The sequence below is a fragment of the Pholis gunnellus genome, assembly GCF_910591455.1.
Source record: "Pholis gunnellus genome assembly, chromosome: 10".
Classification (NCBI taxonomy): Eukaryota; Metazoa; Chordata; class Actinopteri; order Perciformes; family Pholidae; genus Pholis; species Pholis gunnellus.
The window spans coordinates 10,779,456-10,794,574 of record NC_136537.1 but is presented as its reverse complement, the minus strand read 5'-3'; the positions used below and the strand labels follow the sequence as shown (position 1 = coordinate 10,794,574).

At 45.0% G+C, this 15,119-nt stretch overlaps 1 protein-coding gene across 5 annotated transcripts in view; it reads right to left on the bottom strand.

The window, feature by feature from the left end:
* Positions 1-2,106: 2,106 nt before the first annotated feature.
* Positions 2,107-15,119, bottom strand: part of nlgn3a (neuroligin 3a) — a gene marked incomplete at both ends in the record, with an annotated part of 91,377 nt that continues 78,364 nt past the window's right edge. For all 5 annotated transcript variants that reach the window (XM_079167994.1, XM_079167995.1, XM_079167996.1 and 2 more), the window contains 2 exons: positions 2,107-2,959; positions 13,454-14,243. In XM_079167994.1, coding sequence (XP_079024120.1) covers positions 2,107-2,959; positions 13,454-14,243 — 1,643 coding nt within the window. The remainder of the gene's footprint in view (positions 2,960-13,453; positions 14,244-15,119) is intronic.

Sequence of the window (15,119 nt, the reverse complement as noted above, 5' to 3'; positions counted from 1 at the left end):
ATGCACGCAGATAGGCCCCAAGCTGTTAGCCTGTTTTTCTCAAAGGTTTCAGCAAGTGAAGAGGAGAGAGGGAGGGGGAGGAGGAGAGGAGAGAGGGAGGGGGAGGTAGAGAGGAAGTCCTGGGGGGGAGACTTGCACTTGCTGCAAGAATGTTTCTTTTTAACTCATTCAAAATGGAAATAATAAAAAGTCATAAAAGGGATGGAAAATAACTTTGATCAAGAAGAGAAAAAAGTTTTGTAAAACTTTATATTATTCATTTTTTACAGTTTTAATTTGGCACATGGCACAATCAGCATGTATGCATCTGGTATACATAAATAAATATTAAATATTTTATACATAAATATACATATAGAGCTCTTACAAAGACACCTGGAGAAGTCTTGGCGTAGGATGTTTCAAATGACAACAACAATACATAGAAATTATTTGTGTTGGTGCTTTGCAGTCTGAACATTGTTTTAATTGTTTTTTAAGTGGGAGCCCTATACATATATGTATGTATGCCCATATTTATATATATATTCAAAGAAATACAAGTGTGCACTGATGGAGGTTTATTCAGTGCAAACAGGCCACTGTCTGCTTTTGAAGAGGAACTCTTACAAAGTCAATGGAATCATGTCAGTTAGTTCAGTTGAATCTTTAGCTATTTTTTTTTCTCTTACACGTAAAATAATATATTTATTTTGTAACCTTTAAGCAAAATTAGACATATATAACTTTGAAAATAACGAAAGTGCTATTTCGCGAAGACATACACCCAGAGACGCAGCAGAAACACTACTGGTGGTGAACGAAAAATCAACAACATGAGAAAGTACTCAGCCCCCACCCCCCACCACCCCCCCACTCCCAAAAAAACCACATTATACAACCTACAAACAAAAAAACAGGTGCAGCGACAGACACACACACACACACACACACACACACACTCTCTCTCACACTCACACACACTCGCTCGCTCGCTCGCTCGCTCGCTCGCTAGCCACTCTTGCTTTTGCAAGTTCCGACAATGAGTCTCTTCCTTTATCTTGGCCTCTTTACCACGCTTGCGCTGCAAGGAACGAGAAATCATTTTCACATGCACACAAACACACAGGTGCTCTAAGCAGCATGTGTACGTGCACACTTTGTGGAGATATCAGATAGCTTAACAGATAAATTGGCTGTAAAAGATGCACTTTTTTCTTAACAAAACAATCACAGTAACATAGTATTTATCTCTGCCTTCTCATCTCCCGGCAAGAGCTGTCCCAGACAAATCATTTCTATACGAGATAAAAAAAAGAAAAAGAAAAAAGAAAAGATAACACCATTTGTGTGGCTGTTGTGTTGGTACGCAACAGAAAGAAAAAAATGAGTTGCTCAAAATGGGTTTAAAATCTCTACATCTGCATATCCTCTAGGTTCCCATCCTGGATTCAGTCTCTCATCTTTGAGTCATATCGGTTTCTAACACACTCCACTTGGAATAGTCTCAGGGAATAGAAATAATGACAAAAAAGAACAAGCTTTGTAAGGCATTGAAACGTAAAACAAAACAAAGAAGCAATTAAAAACATTTGCGAATATTGACGTAGAGGCCATTGTTCGAGATGTGTCCCCCGCAGGAGGAAGGGATGGGAAATAAAAAGCACTTCTCTTTGTTTTTGTTATGAATTCAAGATAAGTGTTGATATCTCCTTAGTCTGCTTAAAAAGGCTTTTAAAATGATTATTTTAGAAAAAAACACTGCAGAAAGACCCCCTCCCCCGATCAGGAGAAGGGAAGCAGTTTGATTTTGGCAGCTCTGCACAACTTGACATCCATAGAGAGCTCTCAGCAACTCTCCTCGTAGTAAAAGTCTAGTTAAATCTCTTCACGTTTTAATCCGACTCATGTCCTTCCCCGCCCCTCCCCCTCCCTGTGATATTTATAAAACACAATCCTCTCCTCCGTTCGTTCATCCTGCTTCTCCTCCTCCACCACCACCACCGCCGCCGCCTCCTCCTCCTCCTCCTCCTCCTCCTCCTCCTCCTCCTCCTCCTCCTCCTCCTCCTCCTCCTCCTCCTCCTCCTCCTCCCCCGCCTGAGCCGGCTGCCCCTGGCCTCCTTAAAGCTATACGCGGGTGGTTGAGTGGGAGTGCGGCAGGCCGGTGGAGTTGAAGCCGGTTGTGAAGGTGTTGTAGGGGTGCAGATTGGGCATACCCACCAGGGAATTGGGGATCATGGTGATGGTGTTGGGGGTCATGAGGGGAATGTCGTCCGGAGAGCGCCGCAGAGTGAGCGTGTAGTCGGGCAACGAGGCCAAGCGCAGTGCCCCCTCGTTGCTGTTCCCCGGCTCGCACTCATGGTGCGTCTGGTTCATCTGCAGCGACATGATCTCCTCCTCGGGCGCGTGGTGGCCAATGTCGTTGGAGGTGGTCTGGCGTTGCGGGCTGGGCTGCCCGTGGCCGGAGTCCTGCCGCCGCTTGTCCTTGCGGTAGTAGAGGGCTGCGAAAGCCAGCACATTGAGGAACAGCAGCGAGGCTCCCACAGCGATAGTGACGCTGAGCTCTGTGGAATAATCCCGCTGGTTCTCCACCACTAGTGGCCCCGTCTCCTCGTCGTCACCCCAAGAGTCTTTGTCCTCACTGTTGTAGGCCGGGGACATGGGAGGCCGCTTGGTGTTGAACGGCCAGGTTTTCCCGTTTCCCTTGGTGGACAAGGTGTTCTGGGTGGTCTCCGGCGGGGGCACTTTGGTGGTGGTGGAGGTGTAGTGGAACATGTCGTGGAGGTTGTACAGGTGGGGCACTAGGTGTTTCCAGAAGGCCACTTTGGTGGCGCGGTAGTGGTCCCGCACGCGTGGCTTCAGGCCGATATGCAGGTAGAGCTGGTCCTGGGGGTTGTACTTGGACCAGGCCACCTCCTCAAAGCGGTTGGCCTTGGTGTGGATGAACTTGGTGTCTTGGGGTACTGGCTTGTTGGGATCCCTACAGAAAGAGAGTTGACAGACATGATAAAGTGTTAAATGAGATTCTGACAGTACGTTTATTTATTCATGCTCCCACATTCATGTGGGAATATGAAGCGCATAAAAAATACTCAAAACAAAACATAACAGTGTCTGTCAGCTTCAATTTTTGGTGAGAAAGAGGGTTCAGACACCACTGGAGAATTTATTGATCATGCTTGGCGAAAGCACAAACTCACAACAGCAACTAACAGGCTGCAGGTAATAATTGATCAAGATGTGTATGGTACACTTTCTGTCGCTGCATCAACAGACACTGATTTCAATTTATTTTCCCAATAACATTTTTGTTTGTACCACAAGATCTCCATACGGCCCGACCCAATCCTCTTTCAGTGACCTCTGCGTGGGCATAATGTGTCTCAATGTCGGTCTCATCCTCTCCTATCCTCTCACCCCAGATGTTGTTCTAAATTCAGTTCTGATGCAGCCCACCCACAAAAACCAGGGCAGAGGCTTTTAAAGTAAACACATATGAATAAGTCAGCAGGCTTTAGGGCTCGCGTCAGGAGGCATCTTGTTGTTGATAATCCAATGCTGGTGGAGCCCCTCTGCTAATTGCTTAGGGAAGGCAGCACAGTGTGCATTGGCATCCAGTGTACTGATTTAAAGTGGACCATATTAATCAAGACACTAAGAGGGAACTGCAGAGGAGTGTGTGTGCTTGCATTTGAGGATGTTTGTGTATATGTGAGACTGAAAGCGAGAGACAAAAGGGATGTGTGAGAGTGTGTGAGACTGAGCGAGAGAGAGCGAGAGAGAAGGAGAGAAAGAGAGAGAGAGAACGCGAGAGATATTTTCTGGATGCAGTACTGCTTTTGATCTACAGAGTTCACTGTTCCACTTTTCAGTTCTTTGACACGTTGCCTCAACACCGGATGGCCAACCATTTCAATTACAGTGAAGTTATTGATTTATTGAAGAATTAACATATAGCAGGGTCCCACAATCACACAACTCCATGTTGCCTTGTTGCCATACAATGTCGGGAGTGGGAGTTCTGCGACTCATTGCTATAGCCTTTGGTACTGAGGAAATTACTTTCTGCAAAAGAAACAGAAGAATAGCGCTGCGGCCTTGAAAACACAAGAATTGATGTTGGAACCGAGAAGTTAAGACTGTATTGTTGCAAGGAGGAAAGGGTCTTTGCAACATTTCTCTAAATGTCATGAAATATCCCTTTGTGGGTCTGATTGCGATGTCAGTTGCAAGCAAAGTTCAAATTCAATTCGGGGTTTAGGGATGTGGCGCCTACAGTGTTTTTTTGGCACGGGCTGAAAAACCTCTAAACACCGCCAAGAGAATTAAAAGCCATGCCAGAAGAATTCACCCTCCATCCTCTGTTCGCTCCTCTGCTGTCATTTTTTTTCTTTTCCAGGTCAGTGCTTGAGAGAGAGAGAGAGAGAGAGAGAGAGAGAGAGAGAGAGAGAGAGAGAAAGAGAGAGAGAGATATAAAGAGAGAGAGAGATATAAAGAGAGAGAATAGGTAAAACAAATTGAGATGGCTAGAGCTGAATCCCTGGACCTGGGCCGGTGTCAGCAGAGCAGCCCATAAATAACCTCTTTTATTAGGCCCGTAATGATCCCCAATGAATATTGACAGCCAGGCTATGATGACTTTGTAGCTGAATATCAGTAATTAAGTTTCAAAGGAGTGGGTGGTGGAGGTAAGGTCATATTGATCTCCCCGTGTGCAACATGCCAGAGAACAGGACGTCAATGGAGCAGCCTGAGACGTGGTTGTCTGCAGCCTGCGTGCTTCATGAATTTTCACAGCGGTTTTGTGCATGCTGTCACACACACACACACACACACACACACACACACACACACACACACACACACACACACACACACACACACACACACACACACACACACACACACACACACACACACACACACACACAGAATGCAAATGTTCTCCCCCTCTCTTTTTGTCACACAAGTTTACATACACGCAAATAACAACAATGATGGGGGTCAGAGCAATCTCAGTTAATGGGAATTCTGGGCATTTCCATAACACTGCAAATGCTCTCTTTTCAGGCGGGTCTATTTGCCCAATTGTTCCAGCAAAAATATTGAAAAGGTACATGGATGGATCTCACCAAACAATCAGTGTGTGCAGGGAGCAAAGGAGCGGTGGTGTGGAGGAGTTAGAAAAGCTCTTTGGTGGCTGGCTGGTTCAGAGCAAGTGAAGATGAATAATTTAGGGAACACAAAGAAATCAATGTGGCATCTTTAGTTAATTTGATTTGCCGCATTAGAGAACAACTGGCTGCCTTATCTAATTACACACACATATGCTTGGGTAATTGTTGCAAAGTCAATAGTAAACAGGCTACATTCCTTTGAACAATTTCTACCACCGCTGCTGAACTCTGGGCTGCATGCAGGCTTTGAAGTCCTGCCCTGAGCTGTAGAGGAGAGAGTGATCTGAGCTCGGTCTCTGCTGCTCAATGTGGTGAGGGATACCAGGTTACCCTGCTGCATTTGTACCGAGGCTTACTGGGACGCCGTGTGATGCACTGTAGTCAGATCCACTTCATAATGGTTCCTGAGTGCTGCGCTGCTGTGTTTTCCGAAAAACGGAGATGTGATCATTGCTGACGTTTTCTGTAGGTGGGGAACATTTTAGGTGGTTCAGCTTTTAACTGTTCAATATGATCCAACACAATGGTTCTATGATGAGTCATGCCAGAGTGAAGCTGATGATCTAGAAACCTTTCAGACATCTCACAAGTCTTAATTTGTCTCTCCCTTGTATGTATATGAGGACAAAATAACATGAACATTTTTCGACGTAATTAAGAACAAAACAACAGCAAAGCCCACAGACTTTCTTTGCAACAGCCACAATGTGACGCACGCTAAATTATAAGCTGCACAAGATATTATTGTGTTCACCCTTTGTAGATAATAAATGAATAAATAAGGAAAGGTTGAAGCTGTGATACCTAAACTGTGCAGAGTGTCTTAATCTCTACAGTGAGCTTCATGGTTGTGTGAACAGCAACATTTTGTTTGGGCTCTGTGCTCTTATTAATTTCAAACAATGTTCCGACTATGACGTCAACTGGTCGCAGCTGAAGACTCAGACATACCGACGGAAACCAAATAGAATTAAATCGGCCGGAAAGATAAGCTCGGCGATAAGATATCAACAGTCTGCTGATCTTGATGGGCTGAAGACTTTTAGAAGTCACTGCACAGTAAAGAGTTTTTGTTGGAGATTAAAAAAAGAAAAAGAAAATGAAAACACGTATTGAACATTATCTTAAGCTGCGAGCTGAAAAGAAGAGGTGTGTCAAGGGTACAATTACAAAATAAAAGGCTGCATTTGCGTTGCCTGAATAGCCTCAAATTACAGCTGCCATTCGAACCTGCTGGTCATAATTTCACATTCAAATACTTCAACCGGGATAAAACGCCGAACACGGCGTCGCTGTCAAAGCACTTCCCCGAGCTCGCTGTATGTGTTCAGCTCTGCAGCAAACACCTCACTGAGACTTGTATGAACAGCCCTGGCATTATGGGATGTTTGTGGTCCTGCTGGGCTCTCAGAGCTCCCCTGCATTAGCTGATAGCTTGCCTCCTGTCAGACCTCCCACTTAATCTGGATGGTCATTGGAGCTATGGCTGCACTCCCAGGCAGAAGAGAGGGATTATTACACCCATAAAAGCAGGCGTTTTAATGGCCTTTCAGATTTCCTCTGATGTGTTCATATGACTGCGGTACTATAAACCCCCCCCCCCCCCCCCCCCCACCGCACACACCCTCCCCTCGCGATGACCTGCTGACCCCCGCTAACCTTGGCCTGCCTTGCGTGTTTAAGTGCTCCCATGTGTTTGTATCTGTGATTGACTGGGAGTTTGTGTGTGTGTGCTTTTCATTGTGTGTGTGCTCTTCATCGCCTGTCTGTCAGCTTGTGTACCTGTGAGTGTGTGTGTGTGTGTGTGTGTGTGTGCGTTTGTATTTGTGACGCATCATGGTTTGATGACCTCTGCGCCACACAAGCGCTGCACTTGAACACAAGACACGTCACATTTCACAAAACAGTACATGTCGTGCAGTGATGATGACGAGCCTCTCCAGGCTGATATGAGAAGAAAAAAAAAAAAAGGCTTCTGCAGGTGTTAAACTGCTCTTCTATAGGACGCTGCAACACCTGGATGACAGACACGACTCCCAGCTCTACGCAAACGTGTGGCAGAACGGGGGCCTGAGCTCATCACTTATTCTCAGCCCTATCTTCACGCACTGATGTATAAGGTAGATAAGGGGGAAGAATGAATATCATTTTCTTTCTTTTTTCATTTTCCCATGTACCTCCTTCCCCTTCTCATCGTGATGTAATTTGAAGCGCTTGAATGATCATAGACCTAGCCATCACCAAATCTGAAAAGACACGTTTAGGTGCCCCAAGGCAAAAGACAAGAATCTATTTCCCCTACACTCAGGGTCTCTGAATTTGCAGGCGAGTATAGCTCCCAATATAAAACAAGGAAAACGCATTAATTCAGTGGCACTGATGCTCATTTTGCGTAGCTGCTAAAATATGCGAAGTTGAAGCCTGTTTTTGAAAATTTTTTTTAGTTATTGTTGTTACTGTTGTGAAACAAATTAATCCCCTGAAGTTGTTTAACAACTTACCAGGTAACACAATATAAGCAGCTAATTGTAATTTCTAACTCCAACAGAAGATTCCCAACACCTCTCGCTGCATTCGGTGTAAATCTTTTATAAATACACTCTTTTGTAATTCTCTTTGTAGACTTGGTCTCGGCTCGGTGTAGGGGGCAACTTCAGCACTGAGCGGGCAAATTATCAGGCTGTGCTCTTTTACCCTTCATGTGGTTGCACGCTGGGGCAGAGGGCTGAGTGATGCGTGGTTCATATTTAATGGCAGCCTCCGGTTCAGCAGGCTAAGTGATGCGGGGTGCGAGGCGCTGTGACTTTGGGGCGTGCCGAAGTGTTGGAGGACACAGCTCTCGGACCACTCCTTATTATGGATGCTATTGATTTGTTTGATTAGATGAGTGGCAGCCACCGCCCACACCTCCCACACCTTCCTTGCGTCGCCATTCTCCCTGTTTAAACCAATTAGCAGCTCTCTACCTCTACCTTCTAATGATTTTAGCATTTCACTTACATTTAGGATAGATCCCCATTTTAATCTGACAACAACATACACATGCAGATCTACTTCCTTTTCCTCCTCCTCCCCTGCCGCCCTGCTCTCATTACATGCAGCTCACAGCATGGACACCGATCAATGGCAACCAGGCCCCTTAACAAGCCACACCACTTCCTTACCTTCTCTAATGCAAATCAGGGTATTGGCTACAAATCTCCTATCAAGTGAGTGCCTATTTAATGGAGTAGCTAGGTGGCTGTGCTGTTCCACAATGCCGAGCATTCACAGACTCCTGGTACAGGTTGAGTTGGTCCTAACGAAGGAAGCTGAAGGGAACAGGGGATAATCTGGAGAAAGGACAAGGAGGGGGATCAGGGATGAGTGATGTAACTGCTAGACAGCTGGGGTAAAAAAAGAGGAGTGCGTGAATGAGGTCAAATGGGAAAAACAGTTGATGCATGCATTGTTAACCCGACAGAGGAGGGGTGTCTGATTGACAAGCGGGAGGAGAATAAAAAAACATCAACGAGCAGCGTTGTAAATCAAAGAGCCGGCTGTTTAACTGCACTGCAGACACGCTGTAGTTGCTTCTATCTACATTTGTTTGGTCGACAGCCGTTGTCACTAAAGACAAAAGCAATCAATACTGCATATTTTAGCTCATGTTGTAAACGTAAAACATGGGTGGACTTTCTTTTCTTTTTGTATAGATTAATGAAAGAGAGGGGGATGGAGGAGAATGAGGAAAAATATATTCAACACATGACAGCGCTCTGCTCTTATACCTAGCAAAGGCCCTGCGCAGCATGTGGCACAGCTCACACACACAGAGTGAGCGCCAGCCAGCAGGAAAAAAAAGTAGTGGGAAGACGGACCAACATATTTACAGCACTAATGATATATAATGATTGATCTTTTCTGGGGCTTTCATCACTTTGTCTGTTTTGAAGTGTTCTGCCAGTGTTTTGGGGTATAGTCGCGCTGCTGTGCTTGCATTTGTGTTCCAGAAGGTGTGGAAGTCGCAGTATGTGGGCTTGCTGCAAAAACTTTCCGAGAAACTGTTCAGAAGAAGTTGTTGTGGCAATAAAGCGCAGGCAATTTTTTTGCCTGTCAATAGTAAAACAAATGTTACGGCCAGAAAAAGAACTCTGAGCTGAGTAAATCCCCGGCTTTTGAAACATCCCGAACTCTCATAGTGTAAACACACACTCTCACAATCACACTCACACACACACTAAGAAGATTTGACAGCATGCACTCTCTGTATGCTTTTATGCTTCACTGACACTGATGGAGGAAAAAAAAAAAAAAGCGCATGGGCAGGGATTTGCCCTGTAAAGATGACACATGAGAGCCAGGGACAGGAAGAGCTTTGGGGGCAACGCTGCCATGATATACACTGTTGACATGCAGCCCAAGTGTCTCAACATCATGTCACACATGTTTCTACAGCCGATTTAGAAAGGGGGCAGGAAGTGCAATCTGGGTCAGTTCATTACGAACATCTGGAAGGGGAGCGAGAGCTGCTTTACAGATATAGGGAAGATGGATGTTGGACGGTCTGCGAAAGGCAAGGGAATTCAACTGTGTCTTAATTAAAAGGATGTCCTCTCGAGCCAGACTGGGTTGGGTGGTGTTAGGGGAGAGATCTATATCCCCTAGTGTGGTCTAAATGAGGAGGATGAACTTCAGAATCTATGAGAAATATCTCACATCCTTAACCCACACCCCCCCCACTCCCCACCCCCGAGGCGTTGATGGTAGATTCCTATACTTGGGCTTGGGTAAAATTACCCTTTGGAGCAGCATGGCTGGGTTTTCTATTATCCTGGAATCTAATCCCACTCTATACCATCTCAGTGCCTAATTGTGGTCTGCATGTAATCCCCCAGTCTGTAATTATGCCAAGGTGACACGCCATAGTGCGGATACTACCCTTTACATGGTGAGGTCTAGAACCACTTTACTCTGCCACAACTCTCTGTTTCTATTGTCTCAATAAATCAGTGACGTGGAAATCTACAAAACTGACATAGGCTACATCCACACTACTATGTTTCCATTTTAAAATGCACATCTTTTGCTTCGTTTACTCTGAGTGTCCACACTAATATGGGGTTTTAGAGCACCAAAAACAAAGGAGTTGTGTGGACAGGCGAAACCGCACGAATTTAAAAAACGATGACGTAGACACCCGCGTTCGCTACTTGATTGGGTCGTAGCAGTCACGACGTGTTCTTCCCTGATTCGTCACGCCCCTATCACATGACCCTTTTCTGGAAGAAAACAACAACAACAGCCTTGATTGACCAGTGGTTAATTCAACATAGATAACGGATTATAGGCATTGCTGACCTTGTCTATACTAGCAGCTGTTGTGCAGTTAAAGTCTGCATTTTATAATTCTCCTACTGCCGACATGCGGAGCAAGCAAGCCGTTATTGGAGAGATTAGCGAGCGGCATGTCCAGCGGCATTATCAGCCCTACAAAGCGGACGTTTGAAGTCACGGTGTGCGGCTTTGAGGATGGACGATGGACACACAACGCAGAACTATTGTGAAGTCCACACAGAAACTGTAAAGGAACAAAAGCATAAATGCTCTGCAGTGCAACAGAGACTTCAGCCATCCGACAGAGCAACGAGTGTGAGAACAGACAACAACAAAACAGGAAACAAGTGAGACGTGTGCTGACCAAATTTATTGACCCATAATGTAGTAAACTGTGAATTGTTCATTTTAAAGTATATTTGATGTGTGTGTGTGAGAGAGATAGAGCAAGACCTGCAGCCTTGTAACTAAGTTTGAAAAATAAAACTCTAAAAATGTGTCTGTTTTAGTATATAGAGGAAGATTATCAAGCACGACCTTTTATTATTGAAGAGTACTATAATACTGTGTCGTATTTTCTGTAAATAAGCAACCAATCTACTTCCTGTTTACACCGGCACCAGCATGCCCAGTGTGATATGCGATATTCCTTTTCAGGCGTCCTAGGACGGACCATTTCGAAAACGAATCTGAAACGCCCGTGTGGACAGAAATCGTTTCTTTTCTTTTTAAACGCATTAGTGTGGATGTAGCCATAGGGTCAGGAGTGAAAGTGCTTTTGTTTTTTTTACTTTCGATGCTTGCCAGGTTGAAGGCCAGGTCAGGGTTACGAAAGGTTTTCTGCTCATGGCATTGTGTTGAGTCTGAGTGGTTGTGGGTAAGACAGGCAGGCTGTCTGTCATCAACCATTCGTATAAATTTCACTGACGTCGCAAGATCCAAGTTGAGACTGGTTCAGTTCATCAGCACCGTGCATTGTTACCTTGAGGCCTCAACGTTTCTCATTCAAATCAAAACACACTCGCTCTTCTTTTAACAACAGATAATATTCTTGAAAGGACAAGTAAGAAATCTGTGTGTACAAATTGCAGCCTTGTATGTGTTGACACAAGATGGTTGCCTGGCAGGCAGAGGAGACAGCTGTTTAGTCCCAGCATCACTGATGGACCTCGGTGCTTTCCTCGAGGAGCCGACATCAGTCCATCTGCGCACTAGTCTGCCATTAGCAGTTCAAGGAAATAGCAGAGCCGGCGGCACGGGGCTCAGCCTATCAGACAGATGTAAATGCCACCTGATTGGACAGCAGATGATATCGAGACAGATAAAAAAACAGAACAAGATTTCAGCGTGCTGCCCATTCAGGATGGGATCAATACCTCTCTGGTAACGTGGGAATGTCAAATTAAATTTCCATTGTAAGAAATGATGACTAGTAGTCATACAAAATGGCCAGGCTTTGTGATGGGCGGGGGTGAAATTGAGCATTGTGGGGAGCGGGACTCACCCAGGGCACGGGTGATCGACTGGGTCCACGCTGAGGGAATCGATACCACTGAGGGCAAGAGTTTGATATGTCTCCCTGATAAGTCTCTGTGTCTTTTGAGCCTTGGTGTAATAGAGCATAGATAGTATTTCCAGCCAAATACACACACAAGCACACGCATGCACACAGAAGGATACAGAAAGGCAGGCAGCCGTGCACACATACTCATCCCAAACAGGCAGCCAAGCACAAATAGCACACACTCTGGAGGAACATTTTATCTTCCACAGATTCAATATGTCTCAGGTTTTCAGACTAGGACCCAGGAAGTCCAGGCAAAAAACATCTCTGAAAAAAATACACGTTGAAAAATGCCTTTTCTGTCCTATACTATCCATTGTAGACCTTCGTTTTATCCTGCAGCTCCTTTTCTGTAGCACAGACGTCCTTTTAATAGGACTGAGATAGAATTTCTCTCTGTGACTCTCTATTTATAACAAGTTTGTAATTGCATGATCACTGGTTTTACTAAATTGCAAGTAATGCTGTTTATGTAATTTAAAAGACGAACTATGTGTGAATATGTTTTGTTACAACTATTATTAGACCCAAGATAAAAATAAAAACTTGTTTGATCTAAATTGGTATTAGAGATGGTTAGTGATAACAGGTCTTAAGTTGGTATTGATTGGTTCCTGATTGCTCAGATTCATAATACTGTAATGATCCTTCAGCAGTCAGTATATGGCTAACAGTATTTGAATGCCAGTCATTCATTCGACATTTTCAGTTAGACCACCATTAAATTAATTTTTCCTGGCATATAGCCATCTGCTAATGACGATGGTCTTTTGCATTGCGCAACTCCATCAAGAGCGGGCTAAATGTAGTTGTGTGTATCAGGGCTAACATAGACGATCCAATGGGATGAAATAGCATATATATTCACCAAAGGTTAATGTTGGTGAGAGGCTTGTCACTCAAATAAGTACAGCTGTCCACCTTAAAGGTCATCCCACCTTAAGTGAGCCTGGGCAGAAGTCATTGGCCACGGACTTGAGGAGTCGTAGCATTTATTCACCAACGATTAAACTGTACCCAATGCACTGCTATGTACACAGCTGTAACATTACTGATACTCACGGTCACACAAATGTTCTCTTTCTCTGTCTTTGCCGACCACACACTCGCTCATGTTACGCTGCTAACCCCGCTCGTTAACCGCGCTACATTGATCCAGATTGATGGATCGTTACACCCTTAGTACCAGCCATCGATCTCACAATTTTCTCTTCCTCCTGATGGACTATTAAAAGTACACCATGATCACATTAAACACCAATAAAAGGCACAACTGAACACTGGTGCGTCTAGTTATACATTTTAATCCTATTAAAATTAAGGAGGATTATTGATAAGATTACCAATGAATATTGATGCCGATAAGCAGTATCGGTATCAATACTAGTTGGGATAACTGATGGAAAAATTTACTCACCCAGTCTTGGCAAAGTTGGTCCAATAGGTCATGACCACAGCACTGAGCATGACATCATTCTTGGAGAAATTACAGGGGAAAAGGTCAGTGGGACCAATCATAGGAATTCCGAAAACATAGGGCACCTCGTCCCCGTGGGCGGCGTCTGACCAGGCTGGCTTCATCAGGCTCTGGCAGTGGTGGTAAAAGGCGTAGAAGTAGGTGGGTGAGCCGTAGCGAGCGTGGAGATCAGCCGTCACCACCGAAGGCTCCACCCACTGATGGTCGGTGAACAGAGCCACCAGCGTCTTGCGCCTGGTCTCTGGATTGTCTCTGTCTGCCCAGTCGGTGTACATGAACTTAATGGTCTCCCTCAACGTGTCCTTGCCCTCCGGGTACCCGTACAGACTGTCCACAAAGTCTGACACTGAGAAGTCAAAGTCATTTCCAGACACGCCATCCTCTGAATCCACCACGTTCTCCACAAACCGCAGCCCTTCGCCCTGGTTGACCCCCAGCATGATGTCGTAGTTGAGAAACTCGCCCTGCTCCATCAGGATCTCGGGGTCGTCCGGGATAACATCCCCATCGATTACAGGTCCAAAGGCCACGTGGTACCTCGCTGGTTGTATGTCCTGCTCCACCAGCTCCCTGGAGCTCTTCTTCCTCAGACAGTCCACCATGTCTAAGGTGTCCAGGACATTACAGCCCACCTTCTCCGCCAGGAGACGTGTATACTTGACCGGCTGGTAGTTCACCGCCCAGCTGGAGAGGGCTGACCCGCTCTGAATGATGGCTCTGTGGAACAGACCTGCACAAGGACACAGGAAGAAGAGACAGGATGATGTTCAGTGTGTCACTACTACGGAGGATAATTCAGTTATGTGCTATACTACATGATTGTTAATTTTGCTGCTGCCATGATCAAAAGGGGTCTGTCAGCTACACAGTTGATAAGAATAACAGAGGCCAGACAGAACAAGTCCTTGTTGCCACACAGAACAATAATGGAATCACGGCTGTGATAATGAATGTGCAGATGGCCTGGTCTCTCTGACAGCTCGCAGACAGAGAAGGGAATCAGTACTCTGTCTGTCATCTTCCCTTCTTCCATCCATCTCTATATGCTCTCTCGATATTAATCCGTGCATGTTTGTCAGGAGCAGATGCTGCCAATATGGCTCGATGGGTTTTGTTGCAAATAGAGGATGGACTATACCATACCAAAAAAAAACAAGGTATTTCCTTGTATGAAATGCAGAAATGCAGTAAGAGTTCTTAAATATATAATCCCTGCACACATGCCATCCCCCCTGTTAATGTACTTTTCAAGGTAGCTTGAATTGGATGAACCTCAAACACTGCAATTATAGACACAGATGCTCCCTTTTGCAGTCATTACATACACACACAGTACCTCTGTATCAGTTATGCCTCTCCAAGTTAAAAGTCATTTTTTACCTGAAAGATCACTAAATTCTACAGTTTGTGGGTGGATTGCTATAAATAAAACTAGACTCCTACTCCCTACATATGCAGAAGGAATGGAGCTGCACACATTCACCCGGCAATACAATGCAACATAGTGGCACACAATGAAAGAAGCTGAGCAGAACAACCACAGTTTCCTGCATCTGATATACATAAATAGACTTATGTTGCACTCAGAGTCAACAGACCATCCAGT